The sequence below is a fragment of the Tetrao urogallus genome (genome assembly GCF_951394365.1).
Source record: "Tetrao urogallus genome assembly, chromosome: 10".
Lineage (NCBI taxonomy): Eukaryota > Metazoa > Chordata > Aves > Galliformes > Phasianidae > Tetrao > Tetrao urogallus.
This window is the reverse complement of record NC_136823.1, coordinates 664,947-683,297: the sequence shown is the minus strand read 5'-3', so window position 1 is coordinate 683,297 and position 18,351 is coordinate 664,947. Positions and strand designations below refer to the sequence as shown.

General features: G+C 42.5%; 1 protein-coding gene across 1 annotated transcript in view; it reads right to left on the bottom strand.

Annotated features, from left to right (window-relative positions):
* Positions 1-2,855: 2,855 nt before the first annotated feature.
* DCAF1 (DDB1 and CUL4 associated factor 1) overlaps positions 2,856-18,351 on the bottom strand; it is a gene marked incomplete at both ends in the record, with an annotated part of 47,674 nt that continues 32,178 nt past the window's right edge. The window contains 2 exons of the mRNA XM_079540467.1: positions 2,856-2,914; positions 9,091-9,346. Of these exons, the coding sequence (XP_079396593.1) occupies positions 2,856-2,914; positions 9,091-9,346 (315 nt within the window). The remainder of the gene's footprint in view (positions 2,915-9,090; positions 9,347-18,351) is intronic.

The following is an 18,351-nucleotide window of genomic DNA, read 5'->3' as shown; positions in this document are numbered from 1 at the left end:
ACACCTGTTGCAGTAAGGTAATGCAATAGGGCTGTGTATTGGGCAAAGCGGGAGGAGGGGAGGCAGGGTGGTCCAAGAGTGTTCAGACTGAATGGCATCTTTTTTAACACCTGTCCAGAAAAAAACCAGAAAACACCACTGCTTCTAACAATGGTTTGCTGTCTTTTTTTAATCCTAGAGTACCATGGCCAAGCTTTAGCTTCTTGCCCCAGCAGTCCATTTGCTATGCTGCAGATGTGTGCTAAACGGCTCTGCACTGCAGCAGAGGAAGGCTGAAACATGCCCTTGGGTTGGGTCAGTGTGTGTGACAGCACAGGCTGAGGCTCAACCTCGCCTTACAGAAGCAGGGCACACACACACAAGGCCTAGCACAGCCCAGTACATGCCCCAGGCCCCACGTAGTGGCAGTGAGCCGGGCTCTGTCACTTCAGCTGCAGCTGTTAGGCCCCAGACCTGCTCCCTTTGGCTCTATTCACTACAGTTAGATGGGGTAGGGGAGGATTGTGGGAGGATTACATTTGTTCTTACAGTGGCCCAGTTTCAACGCAAATTTTATAAACAGAAGCTCTGCCTGTTAGGCTTTCATTTCTGTCTCATAAGAATAGTTGGCAAACTGCTCCAAGGTAGCAACAGATGCAGTTACAGCTGTGGTATAATGCCAGAACAATATGCACAGCTGGCACATCTCCTCTCACTAGTAGTAGAGCTTCATATTTTTTTTCCTGTCCTCCTGAGCAGCACATTTTTAAAGTAGAGTTGTATAAGACGTGTTTTGATAAGGTAGAGGCTGACTTGCACAGCTGATGCATGGCAGATCCTGTTTTCAACTCTCTGTCTAACCAAAACATTGCTCCAATGGCTGGTCTTAAATGCTGCAGTAATCACAACTTGTTCATCTTTATGGGTCCTGTAGGTCGCAACTGCCCATTAAAAACTGCAGCAGAACTCTATCTTTTCAATTATTTACAAGCACTCCTGGGTAAGTGCATTATGCAGATGCAATACTGGAAGAAAAGCTATCCTTTCTCTGGGTTAAAAAGGAGGTTCTTCTTCTATGAACAATTAATCCTTCAGTCTTTGTTGAAATGAGCGCTGTTTGTTATGGAAAACTTGACGTAGCACCAAGGAGTGAGAAGCCTTCAGCTCCCTGCTCTGCCTCAATCCCTATTCTGAAAGTGGCTGAAAGAGAGAAAAGGTAAGAAGTTGAGTGGATATTCTCTGAACACCTGAGCATAAAGAGCGCATTTCAGTGGTCTTGTCCAAGCAAGTGAAAAGCACACTTACCTGTCAGTTTCAACTCACAGCATTAAGCTGTAGATGAGTGTTTAACTGCACAGCACACAACTGAATTTCCCCCCCTTTTCAAAGGGGGGGAAAAAAATCCACTGTCATTTATGAGCAGGAGCACCTCATTTGCCTTCCTCCAGTACAGCCAGAAGGCAATCCACCTGATGCCAAACCACACGTGAATAGGAGTCCATGGCAGCTGCTGCCAGACAGCAGCAAGGCACTGAGCTCCCTGCCCCTCCTGCAACTGGGCTGCAGACTGGATATTCTGGTGCATCTTCAAGGGACACCAGCAGCACTCCCTGCTCACATAGCAAGCAGCAAAAATGCTGTGCTGCTTGAAACTTCTGTGGAAAATTCAAGGCTGGCAGGCAAGCTGACATGGCAGATTTGAAGCCATGGGCAAGATGTGCCACAGGTCCAGTAGGTCGAGGAGTCCTTACAGACCAGAGCAGGGTGGAGCCTGTGCCCTCTGAAATCTCACCTCTTGTTTACTCTGCCCTTTATTGCAGCTGCTCTCCTGCACATTCTGCTGCTAGGCAGAGCATTGCTTCTGTATGGGTGGCAGAGGATTGCATGGCAACATCTCACGGCCATAGACAGAGACAGGACTTGTATTTGTTTTTTTAATAAATACACTTTACATTAAAGAAAAAAGGCCTTCAATTTGTAGTTTCCACACAGAGGGCAAAAAGGGAAGAAAAAAAAAAAAAGATTAAAAAACTGTAACCACAAAGGGTAAATGGGGGGAGAAAAAAAAAAAAAAAAAAGCGCGCTCAAACTTTAATCCCAGATTCCCACATCCTCAGAAACACTAGGCTCCAATTAGGGCAAGCCAGGCTTTCCATCAGCCTCCTAGAGAGCTGGTATCACAGCGAGAACCCCTGCTTTATACAGCCTGTTCATCCAGTTACCAAACACCCCCAGAACTCTCTGGAGGCCCACTTCATCTGAAACACAGAGACCTTGCAGGCAGTAACACTTGTGTTTTTAAAAAATAAAATCATATTTAAAATAAAAATATTCTCATTCCTCAACAACTTTAGAAACAACAATCCTCTTATTTAGTAGTTGCATAAAAATGCCTCTCTTTAAATTTTAAACAATTTGTTTCCCCCAGACCTACCCCACAGTAATAACGTACTACAGGAATACAAAGTTCATCAGTTCATTCCCTCTTCACTATAACACCTGCCTTTTTTTTTTTTTATATATATATATAAAACTATTTCTGTTCTTTAGGAAAGAACTTTATACAAAGAAAATATACTGTGAAATATCTTCAGAAGTTTCCTTGACGAAGAGAGTCATCTCAGCCTAAAATAAAAATAAAAAAAAAAGGCAGAGAGAAAAGAGGCCTAACCCCAGTTCTCTTTATTGAAGAGCTTCAGACTTGGCTCTGAGCCTCAAACTGACTCAAATCAACACAGCGGATGAGCTGAAGTTCCTCAGGTTTTTCCAGGAGGAAAAGGGTTGGGGTGCTCAAAATCCATTTCCAATTTGGTCTCTGGTCTTCTGCTGGGAAGGGAGTGTTTCCTCCTGGCAGCACCCCACCTAACACTCGCTCCTCACTCGTTCAGAGTCAAGATTATGTCATCTTCCAAGTCGGAATTATCGGAGCTGTCAGCTGAAAAGGAGACACGTAGGTTATGTTCAGTCAGCAGACAGTAAGCAGGGCAGCTAAGCAAGGCACTAACTCATAAGAGATGGCCACCAGTTTCTTGGGACCAGCAGCACCTCAGCAACGAGGAAGGCAGCTAGTCCTATTAATGCATTTAAAATCAACCAAAAGCAGTTAACAAATCTGCACCATAGCTTTTTCCTCCCTGTTAAAGTACAGGGAAGAGGACTGCAGCAGCTCTAGCAAGTGCAGTTTCTATTAGCAGGCAGTATTTTCTCCTTACAAGACAGAAGTATGCCGGGAGGAAGTTACCTGCACACGAGCTGCCTGCACAACTTAGGGTGCCCATCTAAAAGCCATCGTGCTGCATCCACCCCACAGCTCTTTGTGCTTGGGGCTGGACAGCTGTTTCTCACAGCTGTCATTTCAAAGCAAGTTTGACAGTTCCACTAATCCAATGTGGTTAAACATAGCCTCTGTATAACGTTCATGGGGCTAATTAATTACTCAGCAAGCTGGACCCAGACTTCTTCAGCATTAGGTTCTAACTGGTCCGATGGTCCCAGCAGCACATAACAGTGGGAGACCTCCCCTCAGAAGAGATGCAGTCTATGCACTCAAAACTAGCACCTTCCTCTAGCAGCCTAAAGGTTACCATAAATTCATGTAAGTACATGATGCTCAATAACAGTGACCCATAACCTACTTCTGAACATTGTGTCTTTGCTGGTTTTTCTTCCCTGTGGTACAGGATGAGAGCATGAAAGGATTTGCCAAAAGCAAATACACACACACACACACACACACACACACACACACACACTTGCTTTTTTGTAGAAAATCTCCCCTTCCTCAGTTGCACAAGAGGGAAGTAGCAGCAGCTCTGGCATCAAGGAAACTTCCTGCCTTACCTTGGAGATGACGATGGTTCTTTCTCCTATGTAAATTCACTGGATGCTGCAGTTAACTAGGTGTTAAAAATAGTTAGGGAAGAAAAAAAGACACCAAGACTTCCATTTAGCCATCGCTATACTGGATCTCTATAATGCCTGTTAAGGTAAGCAAGGCTTTCTGGAACATTCAACCTTCTCAGATGATATCCTTAAGGAAAAAAAAAAAAATCACAGGCAAGCACCAGAGGGCACAAACCCTTTTCCCCAACCCTCTTCTCTGGGAAAGCTTCTAAGAATGAAGAGAAAAATGGAATGCCCAAACTGAAGATAAAGTTATCCTACACCACACTGGCAATCTGTACATATAGCTGACTGCTGGAGTATCCTGCACACTTCTTTTCCAGGCCTACCAGAGGACTTTACAGGAAGCTTGTCCTTCTGATTAAAAATTACTTGGAAATAAGCTGATCTTTCTGGCCTCAATTCCCCCAGGTCTCTGATGCACCCAGTACTGGAGCCATACTCATTCATGAGTGTGCTATTTCCCCATGAAGAACAGGGGGAGAAGGAGCAATTACTTCTGAACTGCTTAAAGAAGCTCCAAGGAAAGTACAGACTGCCCAGGAGCACGTACTGCTAAGAAGTGGGGCAAGTAACCACAGCTGCAGAACAGCAATGCCCCTCCTCATACTGCCAGGTGCTTTTCACTGTGACCAGCTCTAGTCTCACCTTCCAGCATGCTGACCATGAACTGAAGGGTGATCTGTGCTCCCAGAGCAACACAAGGAGAGCTACTAAACACCAGTAGCCACACTTCCACAGTAAGAGGGAAAGAAGTCCAAGGGAGATAACAATCCAGAAGCTCTGGAGAATAAAAGCAGCTGAAAAAGTTGCTCTTACCTAAGAGCACCAGAGGAAAGCTTTGAAGAGGGACTTCCTAGCTCCTTATGCTCCAGTCCACCATATAACCTTACAGATGTAAAGCTAAAATCTAAAAGTAAACCTGATTGCAGTTAACTGCTTGGAAGAAGCTTGTAAGACCTGCCTGGAAATAGCCATTTCAGATTATAGAAGAAACTGATGAGACAAAGTCAGCCATGCTGATGAAAAGGCATCATCGCAGATACTTGAATTCAGCACATTCCAAGGTGACTCCTGTCCTGGACATGGAAGAAGAATGTGGAATTCTCATCTATCATACATATATGCCATGTTCACTTCAAAAAAGACAAACCTCCTTGCCCAGGAACAAGTTTCTGGGCTCAGTGCACAAATTGCTTTGGGCAAGATAAACGGACCTACTCAACCCAAAGTGTTAACAGTGGAGAAACAAAGCAAATTTATACTTAAGAGTTTCTCCATGGATTGTTGCTGAAAAGGAAGCAATCTCTTCTAAGTCATGAGACAACAAAGCTGCTCACTCCCATTTCAGTTGTTTTTTGAACTATTTATTTTGAAGCACACTTGTGTAGGGAGATTCAACCAAAACAGAGAAAAACAGGGAGCTCTGCTGCAATACCAAATCCCAAATGGCTCTATCCATTAACAACATACACACGTGGACATTTTGTAATCTGCAGTGTTCTGCAAAGCACTGAAGTAACTGTTAGGTAGCATTGAGTTTTGTTATGGGAATAGCTATTGAAATTACTGCCCTGAACTGCCGCTCTGCTCTGCCCCTGGACAACTCCAGTTCGAGCATTTTGGGAGCTCTCTTAACAGCACTGAGCCATGAATCCTCTGCCAAAACTGAAGCAGAATTGTATCAGCATTAACATATCAGCTAATGAGACAGGCAGAAGTTACATGCAACCCCAAAATGTTGAAGTGCAATACTCTATTAATGAATTTAAGCTATGAAAGTGTCCAGTGCGATCACACCTACCACGTGAATGCCTTATCACCTCACACTAATTACTAATTAAGAGGCCCTATCAGCCTCTTAAGCCAAGGGAACCATCTTATACCTATTTCAGTGGAGAGCTTGTGGATGAGAATCAAGGGGCAGGCTGGTATGGCTGACACTGTTGTGGGAGTGTGCTACAGGCCCCCCGATCAGGAGAAGGTTGATGAGATCTTCCACAAGCAACTGGAAGCAGCGTCACGATCCCAGGCGCTGGTGCTTATGGGGGACTTCAATTACCCAGATATTTGCTGGAAAAGCAATGTGGCCAGGCACGCGCGATCCAGACGGTTCCTGCAATGTGTTGGTGACAACTTCCTGATGCAGGTGGTTGAGGAATCGACAAGGAGAGGGGTACTGCTGGACCTTATTCTCACTAATAGAGAAGGGCTTGTCAGGGAAGTAAAGGTCGGGGGCAGCTTGGGTTGTAGTGACCACGAGATGGTGGAGTTCAAGATCCTGAGTGGAAGAAGTAAAGCAAAAAGTAGGATTGCTACCCTGGACTTCAGGAGAGCCAACTTTGATCTCTTTCGGGACCTACTTGGAGCTATCCCATGGGCTAGGGTGTTAGAAGGTAAAGTGGCTTGTGAGAGCTGGTCGGCATTTAAGCAGCTCTTCTTCCAAGCTCAGGATCAGTGCATCCCTGTGAGGAAGAAATCAGGAAAGGGTGACAGGAGACCTGTGTGGATGAGCAAGGAGCTCGTGCGCAAACTCAAAGGAAAGAAGGCGGCCCATGAAATGTGGAAAAAGGGTCTGACCACTTGGGAAGAATATAGGAATGTTGGCCGGGCCTGCAGGGATGCGACGAGGAAGGCTAAAGCCCACCTGAAATTTAATCTGGCAAAGGGGATAAAGGATAATAAAAAAGGTTGTTTTTTTTTTTTTAAGTACGTTAACAGTAAAAGGAAGACTAGGGAGAATGTGGCTCCCCTGCTAAGTGACGGAGGTGTTCTGGTAACGGGGGATGCTGAGAAGGCGGAGATACTGAATGCCTTCTTTGCTCCTGTCTTCAGTGAAAAAGCTCCCCCTCAAGAATACGTGACCCTGGAGGTTAGTGAGAGGTTCTGGGGAATGGAAGACCTTCCTTCAGTCAGGGAAGAGGTGGTCCAAGAGCGCCTAGGCAACACCAATTTTCACAAATCCATGGGACCCGATGGAATGCATCCATGGGAGCTGAGGGAGCTGGCAGAGGTGATTGCTGAACTGCTTTTGGTCATTTTTGAGAGGTCTTAGAGGATGGGGGAGGTGCCTGAAGACTGCAGGATAGCCAATGTCACTCCGGTCTTCAAAAAGGGCAAGAAGGAAGATCCAGGCAATTATAGGCCAGTCAGCCTCACCTCTGTCCCTGAAAAGATGATGGAACAGCTTGTGGTGGATGTCATCTCTAGACAACTGGAGGAAAAGGAGGTTATCAAGAGTAGTCAGCACAGGTTCACCAGGGGGAGGTCGTGCTTGACCAACCTGGTAGCCTTTTATGATGTTGTCTCTGGCTGGGTGGATGGGGGGAGAGCAGTGGATGTTGATTTCAGCAAGGCTTTTGATACTGTCCCCCACGACATCCTTATAACAAAGCTGAGGAAGTGTGGGATAGATGAGTGGACAGTGAGGTGGGTTGAGAACTGGCTGACTGGCAGAGTGCAGAGGGTCATCGTTGGTGGTGCAGAGTCTGGTTGGAGGCCTGTAACCAGCGGTGTTCCTCAGGGGTCTGTGCTGGGTCCGGTCTTGTTCAACATCTTCATCAATGATCTTGATGAGGGGATGGTGGCCACCCTCAGCAAGTTTGCTGATGATACGAAGTTGGGAGGATTGGCTGACACGCCTGAAGGCCATGCTGCCATTCAGCGAGACCTGGACAGGCTGAGAGCTGGGCAGAAAAAAACCGGATGAGGTTTAACAAAAGCAAGTGTAGAGTCTTGCATCTGGGGAGGAATAATTGCATGCACCGGTACCGCTACAGGGGATGACCTGCTGGAGGGGAGCTCTGCAGAGAGGGACATGGGTGTCCTGGTGGACGACAGGTTGGCCATGAGCCAGCAGTGTGCCCTTGTGGCCAAGAGGGCCAATGGCATCCTGGGATGCATTAAAAAGAGCGTGGCCAGCAGGTCGAGCGAGGTGATCCTCCCCCTCTACTCTGCCCTGGTGAGGCCTCATCTGGAGTACTGTGTCCAGTTCTGGGCTCCCCAGTACAAAAAAGACAGGGATCTCTTGGAAAGAGTCCAGCGGAGGGCCACGAAGATGGTGAAGGGCCTGGAGCATCTCTCTTATGAAGAAAGGCTGAGTGAACTGGGTCTGTTCAGCCTTGAGAAAAGAAGACTGAGAGGGGACCTGATCCAGATCTATAAGTATCTAAGGTGTGGGGGGCAGAATGTTGAGGCCAGACTCTTTTCAGTGGTGAGTGGAGACAGGACAAGGGGAAACGGCTGGAAACTGCAGCATAGGAAGTTCTGCACCAATGTGCGCAAGAACTTCTTTACAGTGAGGTGACGGAGCACTGGAACAGGCTGCCCAGGGAGGTGGTGGAGTCTCCTTCTCTGAAGATGTTCAAGACCTGCCTGGATGCCTACCTGTGCGACCTGGTGTAGGGAACCTACTTTGGCAGGGGGGTTGGACTCGATGATCACTGAGGTCCCTTCCAACCCCTACAATTCTGTGATTCTGTGATTCACACCTTGGAAGTCAAAAAGATTTAGATTTAGGGAAAAAAAATAAAAAGAACAGAACCTGATGGCACAAACGCCAAGCCTGACACTACAACTCACCTTCTTTTTCTTGTAAGCCTTTTTCTAAACTGAAATGCTAGGTAAAGAGTTTAGACCTTTCTTTCTTACACTCACAGTCTCTGTTAATTTTTCAACTTTCTGTATCTATGCCAGAAAAAAAGAAAAGAATTTCAATTTTATCTCAAAAGTTACGTTAGTAGCAGAAAAAAGGATGCAAAGTCAGAAATGACATGTTGACTTCACACTTTAAGCAACTGCAGAAGAGAAAGAAGGCTTCACTGTCCTAACAAGCACAAATAAGGTAGAGAAGTGAAGTGACAGGTTCAACCAGAGACCCCTCAAAGTGCAGGACAAGCAAACAGACATGGCTTCTCCTATGTTGTTTCCTGGCCCACCTTTTAAGATTTCACACACACAGCTGGGAGCCCTTGAAGAACGGAAATACCTTCTTTTCCAGAACTCACTGAGTTGCTCTCTCAGATAACAATTGTTTTTACTGACAGCTGGCTATGAGAGACTATGGGTAAACAAGCATGATGTACTGTGCCTTACACACCAGTGAGGGAAAAAGTCAGCTAAGTCAATTCAGTTAGATCTGCACGTTTGTCATGACATTAAATGGAGGACAAGGTCACCTGTGGTTACCAAGCTGGTAAAGGTACTTACTATCTCCAAGAATCAGCTCAACTTCCTCATCAGCATCAGAGTCTTCATCTTCACCCTCATCACCCTCTTCCAGAAGGTTGGCAAGTTCCTCATCGTCGGAGGGCGAAAAGTCATTTTCTCCATCCTCACCAGCATTCTCATTGTTCTCATCCTCCTCCAACTCAGCCTCCAGTAGCTGGTCTGTATCTAGTTCATCAAGGTCATCTGTATCATCATCATCTTCATCATCATCTTCTTCCTCTTGTTCTTCTTCCTCCTACAAAGACAAAACCAGTCCATTGTGGACAAGAAAACAAATGCAAAATGGCGTAAGAACAACTGAAAAAAGCACACCTATAGATTCTACTTCTCCCCACATCCAGAGATCATCTATTATTACATACTTTCTCTTTACAAGTACCGAATAGTGCACATGCTGGATTATTAGCAGGCTTGCAGAGTTTGACCTGCAAAATGTTACTGCAACATGGATACCACTGGGTCAAGCTCCTCTCCAATACTGCCAACACATCACCATAAAGCAGTCCTGAGAAGGACAACCAGTAAAACCCAGTAATCCATAGCTTTGTTGCTAGTCTTGTGCAAAGTGCTTTAGGTTTCAACTGGGTAAGAACTTCCCCTTTGCATCAGATAGCACACAGAATGGATGTTCAGTCTCATCCTGATTTAGGTGAGATGCAAAATGTAGCAAAAGATACTATCAGCCTATACCAATCCCAGAACCATCCAGCTGAAGATGCTAGACTTGCCCAAAGCAGTTCAAAATGTTCATCTTTGGCACTTATCTGCAGATCAAGAGCTTTATTTTTCCTACTAAGACATAAGAATTTGCATTCAATAAAGCAACTGAATTCTGATAGTACAGGCCAAACCCATAAATTCATTAGCTGATAAAGCTGAGTGGGAAGAAGCCATTACAATCCTATCATTCTTCCAGACAAACGAGAAGTTGAGAATGCCATTACAGGCTGAGCTCCAGGAAGACTCCAAGACTCAAGGAAAGGGTTCACTAAATGTGCACATCTCCTCAGAGTATTTTGCTCTAACAGAATGTCCTCACGTAGCAGGAAAGCAGTTCTCAAGTCTTAAATGCCCCTCTGCTTAGGAAGAGAGCACATTCTGAAAACTATGAAGCAGTTAAGGTAGATAATTAACAATCTACTGCAGGAGTTAGTTTGGTCTTCAAGTTCACTGTACTCATACTGTTGCTTTAACTACTGCTTTTTGCTTTATGGATCTGAAAATGAAAAAGCCCTTACTTTTACAGCCACCACTCAACCTACTTTTTCTTCAGTCAGTGCTATAGGGAAAAAAAAAAACACAACAACCACACATCCAGCATCCGTCATAAGAAACAAAGAATGTCAAAAAGCGTGGGCATATTCTATTGTCTCTCCCCTTGTAAAAGGCAGCCCAGTCTCTTCTACTGATCTGAGGTGATCCTCTGTTGCCCAAAACAGAGATTACAGAACAAAAATAGCAGTTTGCTCCACACTCCTTCTGAAGGTGTTTACATTAAAAGTAAGGTTATGGCAGCCTATGTGAAGGCTTTATTTTCGGCAACTGAAAACTTTACTGTGAGTCAATGAATTCTCAGAAGCACATTGCTTTTGGAGTTGTATACATGCTGGGAGTGGGAATATCTTGCAGTTCACTGTTTCAAACTGCAGTGCTGTATTAAGCACAATTTTCCTCCTTTCTAGTGAAATACATGGAACTAAATATAAAAACCTTCTGGTTTTGTTCTATGTAGCATAAGCATATGCCTAAATGTCTAAAACTTTATTACTCCACTGAGGATTTAAATCTGATTAAAAACTGAAAAGACAAGGGAGTTTGTTTTCTTTTTTCAGCCTCTAAACCCTGAATCTGCAAAGGACTGAATCAATTCATTTTTAAAGTTCAGAAAAAAAATGAACGCCAGCATCTAGAGACAGATGAAAAATTACAGACATTAAGAAAAAGCTATACAGTCTATGAGATTCATTTAAAGTTTATGTAGTTGAAGCCTAAAGGATTCTGAAAAAGCGTTATATCAGCATTGTCATTCAACTTAAGGCAAGACAATATCGTAATTTAACTACAGAATGAAGTAACATTTGTATGAAACTAAAGATTTCTTTTGGCTAGAGAATTAGAGGAAGGATATATTTAGGTACAAATTAACTTTGAAGGATCGTATCAACCAATGAGGAAAAATCCCTTACAAAAATACAAATAGGAACAGAATGCTTGACAACTGAAGTCAATGCCGCCTTCTTTCCAGTTTAAATTACTTAATCTGAGGCACACGCTCAAAATCCATCCACACACACTCAAAAACCACCTAAGAAAAAAAAAAAATCAGATCTTAACAGTAAAGCAGAACCAGAAAATAATGTGAAAGCCACACTACAGGAAGTCCTGTCTGCGTGTGTGACAGAAAGAGTGCTACACAACGTGCTCACTGTGGGTTGTGAGCTGAATGCCACAGATGTTCAAGAGGAGTGAACCTACACTGAGTCATGTTTTAACAGACACAAACAGGAGCCAGGAATCTGTGCTGCTTCTGCTATCTGTAAGTGACACTCAGTCTTACTGATGCATATTGAGGCTGTAGCCTCATCAGATACCACAAGTGTCTCTCACATAGGATCCCCACACAGATAAATACGGTATGCCTTCACTGATGACGTGTATATGGCAAAGAACAGTGAAAAAGCCTTGTGCAATGTCACAAGGAAGGTATGACAGTCATCCCAAATCACATCTGAATTTGCGATGGAGAAATCTGCAAAGGATGCCCCTGCCTCATTAGTAGCTCCCAAGAGCCTTGAGCACAGGTGCTGCTAGACAGAAAAACCAGCACACATCTGTGCAAAGCAAGCGCCTGTACTCCATGGCACACAGGAATCAGCATACACCACATTACTGAAAACAAAATAAACCCAGAGAACACCACCACCACCACCCGCTCAAGGAACTGTTTTAACCATTACTAACTCCTCTAGATGCCTGAAAATGTCCCTCAGGTTTGGGTTCTTTGTAAAAGCTGCTGAGCTCAGAACTTGAAATGTTCCTGTAGTCCTCACATCCTTCTCTGCTTCTTTATGGACTTTATGGACTTCACTGGAATGGACTGCCCAGGGAGGTGGTGGAATCACCGACCCTGGGGGTGTTCAAGGAAAGACTGGATGTTGCGTTGAGGGACATGGTTTAGTAGGAGCTATTGGGAATAGGTGAACGGTTGGACTGGGTGATCTTTTAGGTCTTTTCCAACCTTAGTGATTCTATGATTCTATGATTCTATGATTTAGAGAATATTCTTTCCCCCTCAACAGGCATCACTTAAGAGCTGCCAGTTATCTTTATCTTTCCAGACAGTGCAAGTATTGTAGAATTAAACTGACTGTCTTATAACCTTCCCTCCAGAAAACATTCTACCTTGCTAGCAGCACTCTGACTCACTGTCTGGCATTTGTGGGACTGCTCTGCTGTGAGGTGACCTGTTATTACAATACAGCCATACCAGGACCCAGCAGGCTGGCTTAACACTCCCAGCCTGAGGCTATCATAGAGAAAGGAAGATCTAACGCTCTCTTTCAAGTGGAGAGGTAACATCAGAGGGATACGATGAAGCCCAGCTTCACTACCTGTTTTAGTTACAATGACTCTGGTGCACTACTTGCTTGTAAATATTTTAGGATTAACTTAAGGGAACTTTACCCTAATAGTTAGATGCAAGGAGCAGAACAGTTTAGACTACAGTACCTAGTGATCTCTACTGAGACTCACATTCATAATTATATATTCTATTAGAATTAGGATTTATAGATGTATATCTATAGAGTGTACAAATTGCATGTATATTACATAGGTAATACTCGTGTGTATGGATCTAAAAACACACAGCTGTAAAGCAGTGATTGTAAATACTAGGATTTTTCAAGGTAACTTTCACAATACCATACCAGTGATGCTCCTCCTAATGGCCAGCATATAGAAATGTCACCACATAAAAGCTGCAGTGCAGAAGTTACTACAGTATCCATTCACCTGGATGGCTAACTCCTTCTATTCTTCATGAACAAAGAACAGCAATTATAATCAAGGAATGATAATTTAGTAAACACCCACTCTACTGCATACACAACAAGGCTACCTTGCCCTACTTCTCTGCATAAATACCTGCAGTGATGTCTTCACTCCCACAAAACACAAAGGCTTCAAAAATAAGGCAATAAATATAAAGCTGACAATGTAAAGTGAACAAAAGACCAACAAAACAGAGGAATTACAAGGGGATGAAAAGACGAATGATTCACCTTTCATGCAGAATAACTATCCACAGATAAGCAGAATGTCTGCAAAGGGACAAGGCCCCTGTTTAAAACTGTCTCACTGAATTAGAATTTGAAAAAAAAATTAACAGAGATGAACTTAAGCTGAAAAATATATCTAAACAAAGGGTTCATATGTTTAACTCTAAGTCTTAAGAAGATATCTCATTTTTGTATGATGTCATCAGTTACATGTGTTATACAAGTATAAACAATGCAGGAACTACCTGTTCTTCTAGGGCAAGACTGCCCTGCAGCTCAATCCAGAAGCACGTTGTGCCACTTAGGGAGATCTCTCAACACTCCCTGGCTCACCAAAATTCACTTGTTCACTCACACTGTACCAAATAAATCACAACACAGTCTATGCCTCGCAAACTACTTCAAAGATGATCTAAGATAGCAGCAGTGATTTACATCAGCTCTTGAACTTGCCTACAACACAGGCAGACTTACAGAGCTGTACAAGAAAAGCTAGGCATCTTAGAGAATCAGACAGGCCATTTACATTGCAAAGGACATCAAGATACCTCAAAGCAAACTACTAGTAACTTAATTCTACTATCCAGTTTATGTAAATATTCAGAAAGCCCAGTAGGCTCGGTTCAATTGATTCGTTGTTTATAGTTACAGGACATCCTCTAAAGGAATGGCATAAATGGGAGAGGCAGCTCCGTAGCAAGAAATGCTTGTTGTCAAGTATTCATACCCAGCTCAGTAAGTAATTTTTGGTCTGGTTCCAGCTTTGTGTATTTACTTGGATACTGTTCAAGTCTGCATGCAGTTTCACTTGCATGCATTTCACTTTACAGACCCTCACCTCCACCACAGACTGTCTTACTGTTCTCCTTCACCCATTCATTTTGCACATAAACTCACTAATTTGTCTTTTTGAGTAGTACAGGTTATTGATACTTAACATACTCACTGCTATTCATCTCTCAACAGAAGGCTCAGGAAAACCTCCATCTTTCACTTCTTTAAACACTGATGCAAAATACACGTTAACTGGTGTCCTGATTTTATCAGCATTCCATATGATGACATCATGCAGCAAGCTGTTGGGTGCTGGAGCACAGAGCACTGCAGAGCTGTACTTCCTGGTCCTGTGTTTCTAGCAGTCTCATATGAATTCTGGCTCTTCAAGAGGAAAGTACACTGAGAAGGGACAGACTACAGCTCCCAAGGGCCTTCAACATTCCTGATTCTGGGCGATGGGAGCGGACCGTTCTCTTTGCTTCCAGTATTTAGCATTTAGCAGCAGTCAGAAAATCCTTCTCTCCCACGTTTTCAATTTATTATTTGTAACTCCCATTCTATCTCATTATCTTACATTCTTTTACTCGTTGCAGTAAATTTGTTATCTTTCCCTATCTTACTTGGGTCATTTTTATTTTCCTTCCCCCCAAAAAGGGGACAGGAAATTGAAAAGGAGATAGGGAGACCTTCTCCCTCTTTCCCCACTGTCACACATGAAACCACAGAACTTTTAACACATTTCTGCTCTGCAGATTAACATTCTATCATTGCACATACAAAGTGCTTTCTGGAAGTGTGGCTTACAGCACTGCAGATCAATAAAACCAAACATTTCAAGCAAATGCTGCAAGTCTCTTGTGCTCCTAGCAAAGAAAAAAAAAAAAAAAAAAAACAAAAAAAAGCACCGAAAACCTTATCCCAAATTATATTTTGCATATGAGGACCACAGGTAATGGCACCACTAGAAGTGGATTAGCAAACCTTCTCAGATAAACAATCCTGAAGAGAAAAGCTTCTGAGTCCTCTAGAAGTTGTTGAACATTTTCCTTACTGCAGCTTCCCAGGAGAAACTTTGCCAGAGGGCGATTAAAGCATAGTATTCTCTGCCTCTTTACATACTTATCTAAGAAAATAACGCTTTCTGAACTTCCTGAGTTTATTTTCTAAATCATACACTATTCCCTTTATGTATTAATCCACTCGTGCATCAATTCTCAGAGTTATTGGTGAATTTGGAGAAACTATTTCTATTCAGCAGACAGGACAACACCATATGCTGATGGCAACACACAGAAAACTAATATCAGATGTCCCCGGATTTGCATAACTATGGTTGATCAGAATTTCCTCTTCCCTGAGATGATATGCACAAATTCTGCAACATCTTGTAGGTTCCCCAACACCTCAAGGACATTGGTCACTATGAAAATTTCAGGCCATGGTCTGTCTGTAACACTTCATATATAATTTAGTAAGTATATATCCACTGAATACCACTGAATCCCCATGGTGTACTTCCTTATCTGTCCTTGAACTGAAGTGAGCATCTGCTAACTTAATGACATTGAAACAAAGCTTCAAATAACTAAGAAATAGAATTTTCTTCCATTTAATACATAGTTTACCAAAACACTAAACCAAAACATTAACAAAACAACTTTCTATACCTGTAGTCTAAGTAACCAGAATGTTTTTTTGTGCAACTTCCAAACTTTGCTTATTTCTCATTAAGAGAGTGATAAGAGCTACAACAGAAATACAAATATATCAGCTTATTTTATAAGCTGTCTTGAGACTTTTAATACTGTTTCTTATATTTCTTGAATTCAACAGTTTTCTAGACAAGATGAACAGAATTTGAGATTTCTCAACTCGTTCTTTTCTTCCTCTGCTAGGATTTGATCCAAAACAAGTATTTACATTAACAGACCTCTGCCCAGCCTTTTTTTGCTACTGTTGTATGAACCGTTCAGCTGCCATGGACTCACGGTTGCTCCTACCCCAGCCCCATGCTCACCTCCTGTCACCACACCCAAAACAACAATTCTCCTTTGCAGGTGCTTCCCAGCAACTCCTCTCTGAAAACACATTCCCCATTGCAACGCTCTGTTTGAAACCTACTGAATGATATTACTCTACTCTTATTTTAAGAGGCTACTTTTTCCTCTACCCACAAAGTGGTCAAACAGTGAAGCTTTTGTTGCTTTTTCAAATCTTCAGCTCATATTTAATTTACTTCTGTTTTTGTTTTTTTTTTTTTTTTAATAGTTCTGTAAGTCTAATTGCCTGCTAATAAACACCTGCTTATATAAACAGTTGTCTTTCTCTAGTTTTTTTTGTAAAAAAAAGTGTTTCCCAGTCCTTTTTTTTTTTTTTTTTTTTACAAACATTTATTTGCTTTTGCACCTACTAGCTTACTTTTTCTTCTCTTTCATCCTCTTCCTCCAAATTACTCCTAGAGAAAAGCAAACCAATGTCTAGTAATCTAGCCTCTTAGAAAGTATCAGTATGTTTCCATAAAAAAAAGAATGTTTGTTGTTCAAATACAAGTTCACTGAAGAGTAATTTCTCTGTAAGGAAAAAAGTCTCTCCATCTTCTAGCAATTTCTCTTTCTCTACAGATGATCCCCTTGTCATACCTAGTGACAATTCCAAAGTCTAAAGTAGCACATTAGTACTTTCTCATCCTTTGCTGCACACTTCTCAGAAGTGACAACATTTGCTTCCCAATCACTTTTAGAGTCTTCTATCCAGTTTCCTCCCCCCACCTACTTCTTCACATTCCCAGAACAATGGGCAGCAAAAAAGAAAGCTTATGTATACATATGTATAGCCAACAGTCCTTCTGGGAGTGTGGGGGAGCAGGGCTAAGCCTCCTGAATAACCCAGTCCCTCTCTTTCCCCAAAAGCTAGCAAGCCCGAACTCATTTCCTACTATCACTCCATTCAATTAATTCTAAGTATCCATCTCCTTCATCTATTTTTACCTTCTTGGCTACTTCAGTGTTAGAATTTCTACTTCTTCATAGCCATTTAGGTTACAGAGCTACAAACATAGAAGCCTGGGAATGTACAGCAGTTACTATACGAACAAGCAAGGAATCTTACCATATCCTTCTATGCAGAAGTAGATACGTTCAGATTTAATACAGGAGACAGCACACAGCATACAGCATGTAGTGAAGAAATAAAAAGCAGTTACTCTCTTTGTCTGTACAAGCAGGTTAAGTCTGTCTAACAACAACTACTTGTGTATCTGTCATGGATGTTTTTTCATTCATCATAGACAAAATCCTCTGCTGGATCAGCACGCTCAGTGGGGACTCTGAGCAATACTGTTTTGCCTATGAAATGTTCTCATCATGACATGACCCTATACATCCGATGATAATCTAACTTCAGAGTCACCGACTGCTTTGAGGAATGTGCAAGTCATCACTCAGCCATTGCTGAGAAACACCAGATCGCAGTGGTGATCTGGCACCAGCTGCCAAATGGATTGAAGTGGATTGAAGTTCCCCTCTCTATCTCCACAAACAGGTATCCACACAAGAACAAAACTGTATCAAAGCAACAACAGTAAAAATACAATGCAATTGCTGTTGCAAGTAGATAGGAGTAAAATCCTAAAATAAATTGAAACCATACAAAGAAAGTTGAGAAAAACATTTTCCTGCGTTGACTAAACAAGACGTTAGAACACCAATTCTTTCAAGTACTCTTTCCCTCAACTCCAAAGGTTTCATTTCACATCACCCAGAATTTTTCCAAACCAATGTAAAAAAAAAGACAAGTTACACACCTACCATCAACATTTAGATAGCTCAGAAACACTTCAGGATTATTAAGTTCTTCAGTTCTGGCAAAAAAAGCAGAACACACTTTATAGGACAGGGACAGCTAAGTGTGGCAATCTGCTGTTGGAATCATACATCTCTCTCTAGAAACAAGAATAACTGAGAAGAACACTTGAGCCTCACAGATGCAACATTATTCACATTATAAACTACAGAGAAAAAGAGGTCTTAAAGAACTAACACGAGGGGAAAAAAAAAAATAAATCTAAACTAAAAAGGTGAAAATACAGACTACAAATCCTGTAACCCAACTTAAGTTTCCCAGTTTTGACTGCACTCTATGGTCAGCCAATTCACTCATTTTAGGTCTCCATTTCTACAGCACA